Consider the following 17,454-nt stretch of genomic DNA (forward strand, 5'->3'; position numbering starts at 1 on the left):
AAATTTACAGCCCATTGCTGAGGAAAAGGCATTTTATTTTCCAAACTCGGGCGGGACGGTTCAAACAGCGCGCCTCTTCGTGAGCGATTTCAAAGAGTTTCACATACCCAAATCGATTTGCTTTCCTGGCTGTCGGACGAGTTTTCGAAAAACTCGGGAAGGGATTTGAGTTTGTGCTGAATAGTGTGGAATCGCAACGGATCGGAAAAGTGCCCCGCCAAATGCTCTAGTAACCGCCTTAGAGAGCAAGAATTAAAATCTTAACGACCCCGGAATCAAAATCGAATTCGAAGCGCAGCGAAAGAAAGAAATTTTCGTCTTCCTGAGGCCCGAAAACCAAAAAACCATCGCCACACAACAAAAGGCGAATGAAAAGTGCGCAAAAAGATATATGTAATACGACGATTGCCAGGAAGACACGGAAGCAATAAAAAGTACGGCGAAAACGCAATCGTTACATATTATATATTCGCTCGGTTGGAAAGTTCTTCTTTTGTGCAGAAAATCGACGACCACACATCAAAATAAATTACTAGAAAAAAAAATAACCACAGAAAAATAACAACAGCAACAGCATCCTCAAGAATCTCGCTCGCTCTTTTCCTCTCTCTCTCTCTCTATCACCCACTCTCTTCTCTTTCTCTTGACGAAGGCGGAGAAAGAAGCAAAGCGAAACAACAAAATAAAATAATCTCTTTTCGCCGCCAAACAATAAGGAAAATCATTAATTTTCAACGAGCGGGTTTCTGCGGCATTTGTGCCCACTAATTGACTCACAAAATGGATTACAAATTCATTGTTTTCAACGCGGCGAGGGACAACAATTTGGCGCAATTGAAGGTGAGTTTCGAGTTTCCAGCTTCCAGTTTCGGGAATTGGCATTTGGGAATTGGGATTCCACCTGCACTTGGTCGTCCAATTGGAAAGTTGCTAGATTCTTATTGTCATTGTTGTTAGAAATCTCCATCTCAGCTGCTCAATAAACTGGGCAGCTTATTTAGCCTTGTGACTAATCAATAAAATTCTCTCGCTCACCACACACACACACTCTCCCGCCACGCACACACTCGCATGCGAGCTAAGCCGTACACGCGCATGTGTTCCAGCGCTGTTGCTGGGCCCCATGTTCAAATCTGGCCAGAAAAAAGCCAAATTATGAAGAAATTATGTTTGTATGAGAGTTTTTGAACATTTTTCCCACCTCTTTGAGTTGAATATAACTTGTAAGAGTGTCGATTTACTTATCTATTCATCAAAACTTTAGTAGTCTTTTCGGTATGAGCCATTTATTATATCATTGTAGATGGTTTAATTTGAAACACTTATCTCCTCCGCACTTTAAACTAAAAGTACATGTTAAGCTCTACATTTCTATAAGTTTTCTAGGCTTGAAAGCTAGTTTTAGTTTAAAATGTGGGCGAGAGGATGTACCTCTGGGGGTTAAAAAAAAAATGTTTTAATATATTGAAAAGTTTAGTTCCATTAAAAAATATCTATTAGAGTAGAGTAGATTTATAACATAGGAGAACCATTTTTTTATATATGAAAAGGAAAATATGTATATGAAAGAAAAAAATGTTTTGATAGTTTGGTGTCATTTCAAGAAATTTGGAACTAAGAAAATGGCATTCAGAAATGGCGAATTCATTGCTTGACATTAAGATGATTGACAAATGGATTTTAAATATTCCCAATAAAATATTTTCATAATACAACTACAAAACCCAGTTTTTTTTGTTACTTCAATTTAGCTAGTGGTGATATAGTAGTTCCTCTACTTCATAGCTAATAACTAGCCAAGTGTTTAGATTCGGCGCAAGACAATAACAAATACATATGTTTGGCTGGACGTGTTTGTGGGCGTATCGGATCGGAAACTTTTGCTTGCGACTGCAAGACCCGCGGCACTCTTTGCATAACCAAAGTTCTTGGGCCCGGGCCTAAGCTCCGCCTGGCATGGCATGGCATCCACATCCACATCCACATCCACATCCATGTATATCTGTCTAAAGAGGCAGCTTGACATTGGCACACACCGTGGAATGAAGGCAGAAAATTAAATGGAAACACAAACAGAGGCAGCAGCAGCAGCAGCAGAAACTGGCTGCAATTGGCGCTGTTGCATTGAAGCCTCGCTTGGCATTTGGCCCCCACTTTTGCATTGTTTCAAACTACAGCTCTCGTGGGTGTTTATTATTTAGTACGACTGTGCGGGTCCCAGTGGTGTGTGTTTGATTCTAAGTTTAGCACAGCCATGTTTCGCATGTACTTGGGCCAGGCATTTCACAAAATTATACACACATGACATGGAAATGGGCTCAGCCGAGGGAAATGTAAATCCGCTCGAATAGTTCTGTTTAGAAAAACCTTTCCTGCTCGAAGCAGTAATTTTATGTCAAAGCAATTAAAAAACTTCTTGTTGACAAGGCAATTGGATTAGTCGAAGGTCGCATAAATCAAGTGGAATTATATGCATTATGTAATGGGATCAGACCATGATACTAACATTAAAAATGAAACAAAACTTCACATTATTGGTTATATTATTGTTTCCGAATTTATGTAAAGAATATTTTTAGACAACAGCCTAAAGAAAATGTCTTATCAAACAATTATTGACATGTTATTGTATTAAAAAAAGCCAAAGGGCGGTTCCAAAATATACGAAAAATTCTAATCTGTTGTTTTTATAAATAAACTGGTAGATTTCTAGAGCAAATGTTGAGTGTGCCCAATGATAATTATAGAATTAATCTACAAAGCCTTCGCTTGGTTTTCTTTATTTTTCCCCCACACAATTTTCCCATTTTCCCCCACCCTGATTCATTTCCTTTGACGGTCTTATCTTATCGGCTCAGACACTCGCTGTTTGTTATTATTTGTGTGTTTTTGTGGCTCTCACCCGATGACTGCTCCCAATGCGTAGCAGGTATTTTTAACCATTTTATTTGAACGTTGTTTTTGCATTTGGGCCACGTTGCTGTTGAACACGTTAATAACGCCAGCGAATTTTAACAGCTGAAATCACGTCGTCAGCGGCGGTTTACTTCCGCGATTGTCACTTGCCGGAGCAGTTCGCCCCGTCTCTTTCTCCCCCCGACGACCCCTCTCTTTCCTTTTTATAGAGATTCTGCCCCCAGCAACGCCTCCAAACGAACGCACTTTGCTTATTGAAATTATTATTATGCTGATCGGCTGGGAACAAAGAGCCATTCCGCTGGCTTTGTTTTCTGCCTCGCGCTTTTCGGCTTCCTTCTGCAACAACCGCTGCTGTTGACAATCATCCTTGAAAGCGTTCAATCACTCCGATTGGGAAGGCTCGACCCTCTGCACAGGGAAAAAATAACCCTTAGGTCAATAATATCACTCATTACTCATAGGGTTAGTTAAAAAATCTATAAAATATGTACAAAGATATAATGTAAACGATTTAGGATTTGGATTATTGATGAAACGATAGCATAAACAACAATTGAAATGAATGATATGTGTTCTTTTTGAGCTTAGAAAACTGCATCCCAAAAGTTCCAATGATCTTCGAGCTGTAACACTTATAAGGTCATTTTTGTGGCACTCCCAAAGTTTTTTGATCAGTTCATCAATAGCCAAACATGAATCAATACAGAAAACCCAACATTAAAAAAAATTCTTTAAAATATGTGCAAAGATATATTGTAAGTGATATAGAATTTGCATTTATTATTGATACTATAACCAAAACTACAATTAGAATGAATGCTATGTTTTCTTTTTGAGCTAAACAAACTGCATCCCAAAAGTTCCAATGATTTTCCAACTGTATTTTTCATAAGATAACTTTTATAGCACTTCCTTACTTTTTTGATCAGTGCATCACGAGCTGGATATTCCTGTTCGAGTTCAGTTATTGTTGGTCTCGTCAAACTTCCTGACTGCCGGGGCTCGACCCTGGAAATGTGTCATTCAAGGGGTGTGAGTTTTTTGGGTTGCGAGTTGAAGTGTGTGTGCTGTCCCCTGCAAATGGAATAAATAAATAAAATATAGAATACAGAATATACACCTATGTACATGTGTGCCCCGAAATAGCTTTTGTGTATGGGCTGCTGCACTCAATGCTCCAAATGCGATTGGGGGAGAGGCTGCGAGGCAAAGGCAACCTGCTTGGCGGTGCGACGTGCAACATGTTCTAGCCTTCGCCCCATAGAACTGGTTTTTCTTGCTCGCCGTTGTTTATGTTTGTTCCAAAAATAAGAAAACCCCCTTTGCCATCGCCTATGCCCCAGCGACTCCCCTGCTCACGGCAAAAAAAAATAAAAATAAAAATAAAAACACCTCACCGAAGAGTTGGACGCCGTACACGAAGTTGAAGTGCCACTTAAAGTTGAGTACACACAACAAAATATTTCTTCGTTCTTCTTGGCTTCTTTTTCTTTCTCATTTTCGTTTCCCTCTTTGAGTTCGTGTTTCCCCACTTTGTTTCGTCTTCGCAGCTCTACGTGATATGGGGCCAGATCGAATGATTGATGGGGTTGAGGGTGGATAGGGGGAACTAGACCAACTCCGAAGATCGCCAGATAACTATGAAACTTTTTAGAAACTTTATAGAAACCCGTTAGCAAAGCAGGTAAAGAGTCAAAGAAGTGGGTGAGATCTATAACCAAACGTTTATGACTTAAATGAAACCAAGTATTCTATAACTATCTCTATAAGTATTATAACTAACTGAACAGTTACCGCATATTTCTGCTATATCATAACTGTCGTTATGAAATGCCAATAAATTAACGTAACCCCATTATTTATATAACTTTTCCAGCCCCTTGCCAGTTTGACTTCTCTATAACTTACATGAACATGTCTAAATGCATTTAAGGTAACAGTCCAGTTTGAGTGTATTCAAATGGATTGTTTTTAATGGCATGCTTGTAAACTCTAACCCTTAAGCCAGTTTTTTATCAAGAACGGATCTTAGGTTCAATGACTAATTCATACTGAAACAGGTTTCAATTAAATTAATTACTGCTCACCTTAGGAAAGCTAGGGTTCAGTGCTCTTGAAATGGATTCTGGCTTTTAAGAAACACATGTGTATAATATTATATCACCTCTTAAAAGGTAAAAATAAATCCTGATTTGTAACTTAGCTCAATGCTTGTGCAATTTAAAAGTTACATGTAAGCAATTACCAATGAATAGTGGATTGCTCTTGACTATCTATATTACCCAATCGTTTTATTAAAATTGGTCATTATTGATTAACCTTGTAACGATAAGCAATTAACGGAAACTGAATAATTATTCTTACTCAAGTCTCATTAATTTCGTAGTAGTATTGCTCTTATGGTGCTTTTAATTACATGCAAAACATAGCCCGAAAAGTCCAATCGAATTGAAGAAAACGTTTTCTCAAAGAAACACTCCAATCAGGCAGCGTTTCTCGAGCGTTTTCAAAACATTTGCCAAGGCACAACATTTGAGATAATTCGATGTACACTTTGTTGTTGGTTTTACCCTATTCGCTCTTCGTTTGGTTTTTGGCTTTATGCAAAAACCGAAAAAGTGAATTTTTTAGTTGGTCAACAGCTGTTTCTCTTTATTTTTTTTGGGGTTGAGGTTGATTCTTGTGCTTTGCAATTTGCTCGTTTGTTGGGCTAACCTCAAACTGCGAAAATGTCTGTTTTTTTGTTGTCTTTTTTCAATATTGTTTGAGCCGAGTGGAGTTGAAGCTGGGGGACCTGCTTCTTTTATATTTTTATTTTTCTACTTGCTTGCCATTTAACTGCTTCTTGATTATTAGCTCTCAATGGTGTGTGTAAGGTCAGAGCCAATCTGGCTGGTTTGCTTTGACTCCGATTCTCTGTGGATGTGATGGTGATGACGATGGTGATGGTGATGGTGGATGTGGTCTTTGTCATCCGCTGGCTTTGTGGCCATTGGTCTCTGTAAGTTCGAGAATGTTTACCGACATCATCGAGTACATAAAGAAATGCACTAGAAAAAATATTGAAGCGGTTCCAGTTTTTTTTTTTTTAAATTAAGTAATATTTTCTAAGTAATTTTTAAGAAGTATTTATATTGCACTCTTAAATTCTCATGGACAATTTTCGTCTAAAGCTGGTATTGAAAGATTATTTTCTATTTCAATACATTTTGTTTGTTTCAAAAATATAGAATATATTTTTTCTAAAAAATATTGAAATCTATTATTATACTTTTAAATTGTATTTTCCGATTAATATCTAAACATATGGTATATTTCAGTCTTAAGTTCCTATTAAGAATTATGTTTTAAAGTTGGTACCAAACGATTTTTCTATTTTAATACACTTTGATTCGAAAATATAGAAATATTTGTTTAATGAAGTATTGAAATCTTTTACTAGGCTTATAAATATATTTCCTGACTAACATTTTAATCTATTGTAAATGTATTATGTATCTTAAGTTTTTAATCAACAATTTGGTTTAAGAGTTGGTACCAAAACATTTTTTTCCTATGAACTTACTTAATGAGTTTACAATATTGTTTTTATTATATCCAAAACAAACGATCCCATTTACTCAACAGCTGCGTATTTTTTATGTAATACATATATGTATTTACCAGCTGAACAACAGCAACAAATAAAAAACGAGGAAGGGCAATCAACAGCAACAAAGATAGCCATACAATTGAATCCGAAGATCGGGAAACATACGAGTATGGATACAATTTTGAACCCAATGCGTGTTCTGTTTGTCTGTATATAATGATAGCGTTCTTTGACTTTATCATCGTGCGTTCTTTTCTTCAACGGGGAAGCCTGAATATATTCCTGTCTTTACTCTTGAATTAAACTTACGTTCTTTTGTTTTGGTCTCTGCACTGCAAGAAACTCATTTAGAATTCCTACGCCGATTGTTTGGCAATCGAGAAACTTCGGTGCGGCCCGTCTTACCATATTTGAAGCCTAAGAATGGTTTTGCAACTTTTGGCGAGCTTTTGGCCATTATGCAATCGCTATATAGAGTGAAACGTGGCATTAGGAAGTGCTAAAACAAGTTGCCAAATAACCGAGTAGAACTTCGTAATTAAGCTAAACATTTGGCCGGCTACAAACAATTTGTTGTATATTTTCAAATTGGAACGTGGTTGCATCATAGCGTTTCGCCTTATAAAGCTTGAAATAAGTAAATAATATTTTAAAGCTAATGTATTCATAACAAAAGCTTAACAATTGATTGGGTAAATAGTCTAGAAAATGAGAAAAGTCAAAAAAAGTTCGTTTAGAAATCAATTATGAAGAGTGCCAGACACTTTCAGTGTCATTAAATTCACTGACCTCTTTGGGCCAAACGAAATATTTGCCAGACAGTAAAACAACGAAACAGAGAGTAAATGCAAATAATCATTCAAAAAGCAATTATATTTTCTTGAAGGTGACATCCGGATTTGAAGTTTAACAACCCGCGTAATTAACCATGACTGTGAATTGAGCAGCCTAGAAACGTAGCCAATTATTATTTCGCTCAGTGCACTTTTATCGCCCATCTTAACTATTTACGATGCCAAATAAAATCCACAAGGAGAACGAAAGACAAAGGGGAAGTGGACAAAAACATTTTGATATCTAACAGGCCAATAATTTCTTCAAGTTAAATATTTTATATTACCCTTGGCGATTAGGATATGGGATAATTTCTATACGGTTTCCTTCTTTATGAAATCTTATTTTTAGATTACAACACGAAGACGAGTAATTTTTGAGTCATATTTCAGATTTATCTTTTAACTTTATTTATTGTACACCCATAAATGTGTAGGCTTTTGTTGATTTTTTCTGTTACCGCACTTGTTATCCCGTTTTATCGTGTTTATATGTTTTATGATGACCATAAACACCCAATATATCCGTAAATCAGTAGGGTATCGACATTTCGACCCCACTAAACCCATTTACTTTGTATTTATTTTTTATTTGCCACTTTGTTTTGTTCTACGATCCAGGCAGTCAAGTTCATCGCACGATTAACTAAAACAACAAACTGGAGGAGTCCGATTCCCGTGTGGGCTTCCATAAAAAAATTTGCGGAATATAATCATACATCTGAAAGAGCAAAAACCAGCCACAAAGATGAGGAAGAGTTTATTCAGTGCTTATAAGTAGTGCCAGTGGACTTATCTCTCGAATTCAATCCCCTCTGCTATCAGTGTTTATGTTTGCCAAGCGAAATAAGAGCTCCCTTAAGATTCCTATCTCCTTAAAACAAAATACAAAGTACTCCCGATATACGAGCGTGTGTCTACTGATAAAGACTAAGTTTTATGGCAACTCGAGGAGCCCTTTTAAACTTTTCCACGCTTCATTTAATGATTTAGTATTTTTCCATTTATCCAAACACCCTGAGACATTCAAAAGACCTTGACCCTGACACTGGCGGCAGTGCTCTAATGTGAACCCTTTCATTGAACCAGTTTTGTAGGCCTCACCTCAGAGATGCTCCGTTAAAATCACCGTTGACCTCAAAATCTCACGATGATGCTGCGGCTGCGCAGTCCGATATTGACTTTTCCAGATCGCTGCACTCGAAACAAAAATGTGTTACTTAAAATATTTACAGTTTTAAATATGTAGGTTTTAATAACTCAGACCTTTTTTCTTAAGTTACACACAAAAATGTTATGCGTAAAATTGACCAATATATGGTAGTTTAGAAACTGTAAGAAAGGTTGATATGGTTAAAAAAAAAACCAAAATTATACTCACAAATAAATTTTAAGAGTAAAATCTACCAACATGGATAGTTACCTCACTGTAAAGAAAGGTTAACAACTATTAAGAATAGTCACTAGTATTTTATTGTTGCTTTATTTAGTATTTAATAGTAAAACTACCATAAAGTGGTAAGTTGTGCGTAATTTTTTGTTAATAGTAACCATTTCGTTGGTTAAATTAACAATTCAATGGGTTGGAAGCATTAACTATTGTATTGGTACATTTTACTTATTGAAAAGAAAAAAAACTTGAAAAAAAGATAGAAAAGTATGAATAAATATTTATTTAAAACATCTATTTTTGCAGTGCTTTTGTTCTTCCTGCTTTGTTTCAATGCTTTTCGCCGGGCTTCTGTTTGTGCAGCTCTATCGACTACTGGTCATTTTGGCTCATTTGGGATTTATGGCTCAAAAGTTTGGCTTTTGTCACCCTTGAGCCGGTCGCGCAGTCGCGGCTAAGCTAACAAATAAACCAAATACTTCAGGTCTGACGTTGACTGACTGATTTGAATGCCGGGCACCGAGACCCCCAAAAAAGCGATCGAATGTCGATTCTCAGTTGAATGGTCGGTAGGTTGATCGGTCGAACGGCATCCCAAATTGAATTATATTGGAGTGTGATGACCAAGTCTGAAGTCGGCTGAACTTGAGGTTCGAGTTGTCTACTTGCATATCATCGACATTGAACTCGTTCAATGTCAAAATTATAATAAATTATGCGTGTGTGGATCAGAGGGGGACTTATGGTGGTATGAATGGAGGGGGGATATGGAAATATGGCCAACGGTCAAAGCTGAAAATTGATCGCAAAGCGAAAAGACAAACTAACAACTAACAATTCACACAGCCCAACACAAAAAGGCTAAAAACAGTGGCTTGGCAACAACAATGGAAAGTTGTTTATTGTTTATTACACGGAAACGGACAATTTTTTGTTTGTTCGTGTTGCTGCCTTAATTTAATAGCAGTGTTTAGGCCCGTTTTCGCTTGACATTTGTGCATAGCGGTAAACGGGGCCCCAAGGTGTTTCCACTCACTCTCCTTTTGAAAATCCGAGAACAAATATGTGAAGTGCTCAAAAACAACAGATTACCTTGGGAAATTGTTGTTTTACATTTCCCCAATTTGCGAAACAAGCCAGGAACAGACAAACAAATTAAAATGAAATTTATTTCCACTTTTTGTGGAAGTGAAATTTTCACATTTCTTTTTTTTCCGGCACAAGGTAAATTATAGGAATTTAAAAAACATAAATTAACTTGGCCCGTTGCATTCAGACTTTTAGTATATTTGTTTTGCCATTCATTCATCTTCTCTGCGGGGGAACTTTTTGGTTTTTGGGATTTTCTCTGAGTCTCGAAATTATTTGGAAAAATAAACAAGAATTTCTGGGGGGAATGCGTTTTTGTGGTTTCCACATACCTGTTGAAGTAGAATGGCAAATGCAAATTTTTGTAATGGCAAACTATTGTTGGCAAACAATATATAATCTTGTTAAAATATGAATTACATGCATGTGTTAAAATCTACAAGTTACTTTTGGGCTAGGGCTAAAATAAATATTGGATTAGTGCTTGAGTGCATATTGGATACTGTCGGATTAAATCTTTTGTAAATAAAGGCTGAGGACTTAATGGTTTTTTATTGCAAAGCAAACTGAGTTAGCCAATAAATATTCATGAGCAGGGCCTTTTGATTCTTGCAAATTCTGAACCTACGAGTGCTTAAAATGTTTACATGTTTACTTTTTTACTCAAAAAACCGAATGTTGCTTACCACTGTTACTTGATATTCTATCGTTTTAACCTTTGCCTACTTAGCATAATTAGCTGAACTAAAACATTTAGCAAGTGAAGAGTTTCCCAGAATTGGAATCGATTTCTTGATTGAATTTCCGTTTTTTCGAGGCAATACGGACGGGGTCATAAGTATTGTAAGCATAATGTAGATTGATTTTCCCTACTTCTGCTACCTCCCAATCCAGCCCCCCCGAACCTCTGCCACGCCCCCACCCCAGCCGATCCGCCCACAATTCACGTGCCGCTGGCTTTTGGGGCCACACGGACTGCCCTCCTCCATTGTCAGACTGACTTTTCATTTCGTTTGAAGCTTTTTCGGCTTCGGACCTGGCTAACAAGGTTAAATAATGGCTAAAAGGAAGATATGGAGAGGGAAAGAGAGAAAAAAGGAAAAGAAAAACCAGTGATACAATGGTATGAGTAATTTATATGACACTGGGCTAAAATAAAGTCATTTTCAAGGTACCTTTAAGTGAACTGGGGGAGTAATCACAATAATTACGGCTTCCTAAAGTGTTTAAAGATCTGAAAAATGTTATAAATCAAATATTTATAGCTTTGTTTAGTTTAGTTTAGGAATTTGGAGAACTGGTTCTGACAACCTTTTACTGAAATGTCAAAAATAGATAGAAATCCTAAAGATTTAGGATGTGATTCTATTTTAAATGTTTAAAAATTCAAATGTTAATTGCTATAATTAATATGCCACGTTTAATGTTAAGTACTTATAAGATTCCAAGTAATCTGATGAAGAAGTAATATACTTCCTAGAGATTGTATTTTTTTTTATTTCAAAGAACATCGTGAGGGTAATGCTTCAAGTCAAGTATGTAGATCTTTCTGGAGATTATTTTTCCGTGTTCTTCCAATATAAACTCACTGTGAGTTCTCGTATCACCCAGACATAAAGCTGATTCATGGCTGTCAAAGTCGTAATCATAATTGATCGGAAGGCGGAAAAGAACAGACCAGCTGATGTGATGATCAATTTCCCCCCGGGTGCGAAAGCGAAAAGTTCAGTAGCCAATAAAATGGAATCGCCGATGACGCGACACTGTAACATAAATATAAATATATAAATATATATTCAGCTTTTGCTTTCGCACCGCGTTAAATGCAAAATTAATGCGTAATTCTCATTGTTCAATTTGTTTGTGCGCTTGCACTTGTTGTGCCGAAAAGACTTCCCAATAATCTGAATTTTCAAAATACGTTTTCCGCTTAATAGTCTTGCCAAAATTGTTTCTTATTTTGCATTTTCACCGCTTTCTCTTGATTTTGTTTTAATGTTATTTTTTCCTTGTCACGCGCACGAGGCGTTGATTGTCGGGTAGGCGAGGGGTATTAAAGGGGTCAAAACAAAGAATTCGGCTGTCTAGTGACGATGGCAATAATATCGAGACAAGGCGAATTGGCCAAGAGGGGGTTCTCTTTGCAGAAAGTAGGAAACGATTTCCTCTGGGGAAAAATATAGAGAAAAATAAAAGTTAGTGGGGGATCTAAATACCCCCGTGACTAGAAATAATATGCATTTAAATATATGTTTACGAATAAATAATTTTTTTAATAATAATGTTAATTATTCTTAGATTAAATACAATTAAAGTATGAATAGTATATATAAATAAAAAACATATATATTTAAAATTTCTTTAAAAATAGGTTGTTTTTTTCATGATACTTTATATAATATTCTTATGTTTTCAAATTTTCGGGGACGTCGAATATTCTAGGTTGGACTGTATCAAAAAAGCCGTGCGGCATTCACAAGGTCTTTTCTCCCCCGTTTCCCCTCTTTTTTGGCTGGCATCTTTTATCTTGGCTTCTCCTCTTTGTTCCTATCTCGTTTCTGGTTCTAAGTAGACAGGGGCGGTGGTTGGGGAGTGTTTGGGGGGTGATTTTTAGGTGACACAGACATATGGACGAGTGCTCAAATTGAGTTTTATAGGTGGAAAGTGCTGTCGTCTCGTTGAATTGATACGGTATAGTCAAGGTTTTTGGTCTAAATACATTTTATTTCCTTAATATTAACTAGTGCTTAGAAAGAAAAGTATATCACTGAAGTAATGAGGATTATTAGATGTATTAATTTAAAGTTATAATAGAATATTTAGAAAAGAGTTTTACTGTGTAGATATATGGAAATGATTTGAATATGCTTAGATGAATTAAATGGAAATGCGTTGTTGATTCCTTTGCAGCTTGATTCTATTCGTCATAGCCAATCTGGCGACCAGAACCAACCCACCGCCCCCCATCAACCCCTCTTCCGCCTACCGCCACCCCTGCACGCGCTGGCAAACAACATAATTAGCATACTATGAAGCGAAAATGAAACACGTTTGACATAAATGAATTTCAATTTCGAATTGGCATGGGAGGCAAGGCGGCTGTCATACAATAAAAATCATCGGCGTGTGCTGGGCAACTGAAGAGAGAGACCTGATATGTGTTTATTCCCCAGCTGATTTCTGTCTATATCTCTCGGATTCCTCTCTCACTCGTAACCTCCCCACCCATTTGTTATCTCCAGAGCTCAGGCCACCTGAGCTTTTTTTTCACGCTCAACCAGCAATTCGCTTTGTTCGTCATCATTTTGTTTGAAAGCAGTAATAAATTATTATCGTATTTATTTAATGATTAAATAAAAATTGTTTCTTATGGGAATTTTTGTTTGGTTTCGATTGGTATCAGGCAAAGCAATGTGTTTAAACGACTAGCCAGGGACTGATATGGGGGAATTTGATAAGGTCCACATTGTTTTGTTCATTATAAAGTATTTCTACATTGCATAAAAACCAATTAATAAAAAAAATATTGCCAGTAAAGAAGAGAAATCCTAAATTGATTTTAAATTGGTAAACATTTTTCTGTTGAAAATGAATCACATAGGTCATATGAACTACAACTTTAAATCATTTTCCATGCATAATGCACTTTAGACTGTTTTTTTGCCCTGCGCAAATGAATGGATTTTCTGATAACGAACTCGTCATAAATTTCATTATTCAATTTATGCCCCAATTGAGTGCAAAGCTAACCCAGATATTCTCCCTCTTTTTTTTCAGGCCACCCTATACAACAAAAGTTCCGGCGAAGTGGGCAGTCTGATCTCGGCGAAAGTAAACGGAGCCACCCCGCTGGTCATCTCCTGCCGCAACGGACACTACGACATTGTAGAATACCTATTGACAAAGTGTCGGGCAAATGTGGAGCAGGTGGGATCGGTCAGTTTCGACGGGGAGCCCATCGAGGATGCCCCACCGCTGTGGTGCGCAGCGGCCGCCGGCCACCTGGGCATCGTAAAGATGCTGGTCCGCCGGGGGGCGAATGTGAACAGCACCACCAGGACGAATTCGACTCCGCTGAGAGCCGCCTGCTTCGACGGACACTACGAGATCGTCAAATACCTCGTGCACCACGGAGCGGGTGAGTAATTGAATATTAAGTAAACAAGAGTTTTTGAAGTGAAGTATGATCATGACTTCCAGAATTCTTATATACAAAGGCAAGTTTCTAAATGTTCCATTTATTATTTTCTAAAAACCAGTACAACCTACTAGGAATTACAATTTAAATTGTATATTTCTATAATGGATAATAATGGATTAAAATAGCCAATGTGTTCATATTTTCAAGTAATAAAGTTTATATTTGCATTTAATTATGACCTATAAATAATAACTGGAACAGGTTTTAAAGTTTGCCCTATTTTTACTCTCATCCAAGACAAGTGCTAATTGTTTTCTCTTATACCACAGACTTTGAGGTGGCGAACCGACATGGCCACACCTGCCTGATGATCGCCTGCTACAAGGGCCACTTCCGCATCGCCCAGTATCTGCTCTCCCTGAATGCGGACGTCAACCGCTGCAGTGTGAAGGGCAACACGGCACTCCACGACTGCGCCGAGTCGGGATCCCTGCAGATCCTCCAGCTGCTGCTCAAACACGGCGCCACCATGGACGTGGACTTCTACGGGATGACGCCGCTGCTGGCGGCCAGTGTCACCGGTCACATGCCCATCGTAGAGCACCTTATCACATTGCCCTGCGTGAGCAGGGAGTCGAGGATTCACGCTCTGGAACTGCTGGGAGCCACGTATGTGGACCGGAAGAGGGACATGGCAGCGGCACTTACTCTGTGGCGGCGAGCGCTGGAGGAACGGGCGCTGGAGCCACCGCTGGAGAAGAAGGTTCAGGAACCAGTGCCGGCCTACGAGATGGTTCGCGAGGTGACCAGCGTGGAGGAGCTGGAGGAGATGGTGTTGGACCCCGACGAGATGCGAATGCAGGCTCTGGTCATAAGACAGCGCATCCTGGGACCCACGCATCCGGACACCAGCTACTACATCCGATTTAGGTGGGTGAAATACTTTGTTTTTTAAAACTGGGGGAGCTGTAAAGTGACTGTTAATACATATGTATGATCTGATGTTTGTTATTCTTGAGTATTAAATGTAGTCGTTAAAACATTAATATTCGTTAGTACTAGTATCATAAAATTTATAACAGAATATGTTTAGAAATGACTAATTCATTAATCACTATTTGAAATGGTCCACAAATTTGTATTTTTTATGAGTCATATAAAAATTGGTTTGTAAATTTCTTAAATTTGAACTTATTATTAACCCATTTGAATTATCTTCGCAGGGGTGCCCACTATGCGGACGCAGGTCGCTTTGACCGCTGCATCGAACTCTGGTCCTACGCCCTGACCATGCAGCAGAAGATCCTGCAGCCTCTTAGCCCCATGACGCAATCCTCGCTGCTGTCTTTCGCCGAGCTCTTTAGCTTCATGCTGGTGGAGGCGGGCCGTTTGTTGCCCAGAGGTCGAGTGGTTCCGCCGATCGAAGCGGACGGCATGCTGACCATCTTCTATAAGGCTGTCAAAGAGGTGGAGAGAGGTCAGGCCTTCACGCTGGAGCAGCAGAAGGACCAGCACCAACCGCAGAAGCAGCTGCCGGCAGCTGACAAATCGCCATCCTGCTCGGCTTCCTCATCCTCATCTTCCTCCTCCTCAACGACGCTGCTTTCGGCGCATCAGCACGATTGCAACCACGATCCAAATGCCCTGAGTCGCACCATGATAAGTGCCATTCACATAGGCTGTCTGCTGAGCTCCCTGCTGGACACAGACGCCCTCAATCCGGAGATGCGTCGCCAAGTGATGGGTGCCCTGTACCGCTTGAATCGCTTGAAGGTTCGCGTCCGGTTCGACCGCACAGCCCTGCACTACGCCTGCTATCGGGAGGGCACGCTGGCCGGTCGCTATCCCTCCTGCCAGTTCCCCTCTGTCACCCTGGCGAAGGCCCTGCTGGAGGTGGGAGCGGATCCGAATGCCATCGATGAGGCGGGCAACACACCTCTACACCTGGCCACCATGCAGCCCTATGTGGAGCCACTGTCGCACATCCTGCTAGAGGGCGGAGCCCATTTGGTGAGTATGGTATCAAAGGCAGTCCTGAAAAGCTTACTAATATTGTGGTTCTTCCTGTAGGACACCAAAAACTATGCTGGCGAGACGTTTGAGAGCCTGCTGGCCCCTACGCCCATGCATAAGATCATCGACCCGATGAAGTACACAACGCTGGCGTGCCTGGCCGCAAGGACGATCAAGAAGCATGACATACGCTACGAGGGAACCGTGCCAGCCACCCTGTACGAGTTCATCGAGCTGCACTAGAGACGAGGATCGGGACGAGGACTGGACGAGAGTCAAGCACTCAATTCACTCAATCACTCACTCGAGCAATCGATCAACCGCCTGCCCGCCCGCCATCCACAAAAGCATCCATTAAATACTACTACTACTATGACTACCGTCTATTTAATGTATATTTAGAGATGGAGAGAGAGTTCGAAACTATGCTGAATGAAGGAAATGTGAAAGTGAAAATGGACGAGATCGTTACTAACGACTGGAAACTGGAAACTGATTTGTGATGTTAGCAAGCGAAGTGCCTGAATCGACGGATCAGGACGATAACTACAACTGACAACGATAACAAAACAGAAGCCAATAGAAAAGAAATCAGGCAGACAACCGAAGCAACGCAATGAAAAGTTCTAGAAGAGATGATTTGCTGTCTTTGAATTTTGCTTGCGAAATGTGTTGAAACTTTCTTTTTTTATTATGTGTTCTTGCTACTCTATTTTGTATGACTTATGATTAAAATAATATTGTATGTACTTTTACTATAAATATGACCAAAAGCCTGGGCATGATTGAGCGGCTTAATTTTAATTATCTGGCACATAGCCGGTGACTCCTCAACGCTGCTTCAATCAGGCCCAAGCCACGGAAAATCCAAAAACCACAATACCTATAAAAAAAAAACAAAAAAAAAACACCGGCCACCACCCACAACTCACGTCTTAGTGATGCGTTTGTTTATAAACGAGAAAACGAAGTTTTGGAAATATACAAACTGTAATTAACAACAATAATCAACTATTGGTTTATACCTGGAATTAAACATACTAAACCCAAAGCAAAATAGCACTAACCTAAAGAACCCAAATGCAAAACCTTAATATACGATATCTATATGTGTATATATTAGCGTATTCTGATCCCAGGAATGGGTCTTTTGGAATATGTGCAAAGTTTGCTTATCGGAGGATTTTTAACTGCAGAAGGAGCATTGAAATGCATGACAAAATACACTGGTGGCTAGAAAAATATATTGTTAAAAATTGGATAATAATGTTTTTGGTTTTACTTCAATTCGAGGAAAATTGAGATTGTCATACTTAGCAAATTCATTATGTTTGTTATACAAATTATCATAGAAATCTAGTTTATAATGTAATTAGAACTCGCCTATTTTAGCTCTAGAACGGCTGAATATTCATATTTCAAGGGGGTACCAATAAATTTCTAAGATGGCTGTTAGCTTTATGCAGAAAATCAAAGC

The 17,454-nt window shown here is 38.8% G+C and overlaps 1 protein-coding gene across 1 annotated transcript; it reads left to right on the forward strand.

Annotated features, from left to right (window-relative positions):
* Positions 1–26: 26 nt before the first annotated feature.
* On the forward strand, positions 27–16,984 carry LOC108014163 (protein fem-1 homolog CG6966). Its single transcript, XM_017080197.4, has 5 exons — positions 27–840; positions 13,601–13,961; positions 14,294–14,894; positions 15,188–15,974; positions 16,035–16,984. The coding sequence occupies exons 1-5, from the start codon at positions 781–783 to the stop codon at positions 16,218–16,220; spliced, it is 1,995 nt and encodes a 664-aa protein (XP_016935686.1). The 5' UTR covers positions 27–780; the 3' UTR covers positions 16,221–16,984.
* Positions 16,985–17,454: the final 470 nt, after the last annotated feature.

This window comes from Drosophila suzukii, chromosome 3, assembly GCF_043229965.1.
Source record: "Drosophila suzukii chromosome 3, CBGP_Dsuzu_IsoJpt1.0, whole genome shotgun sequence".
In the NCBI taxonomy this organism is placed as follows: domain Eukaryota; kingdom Metazoa; phylum Arthropoda; class Insecta; order Diptera; family Drosophilidae; genus Drosophila; species Drosophila suzukii.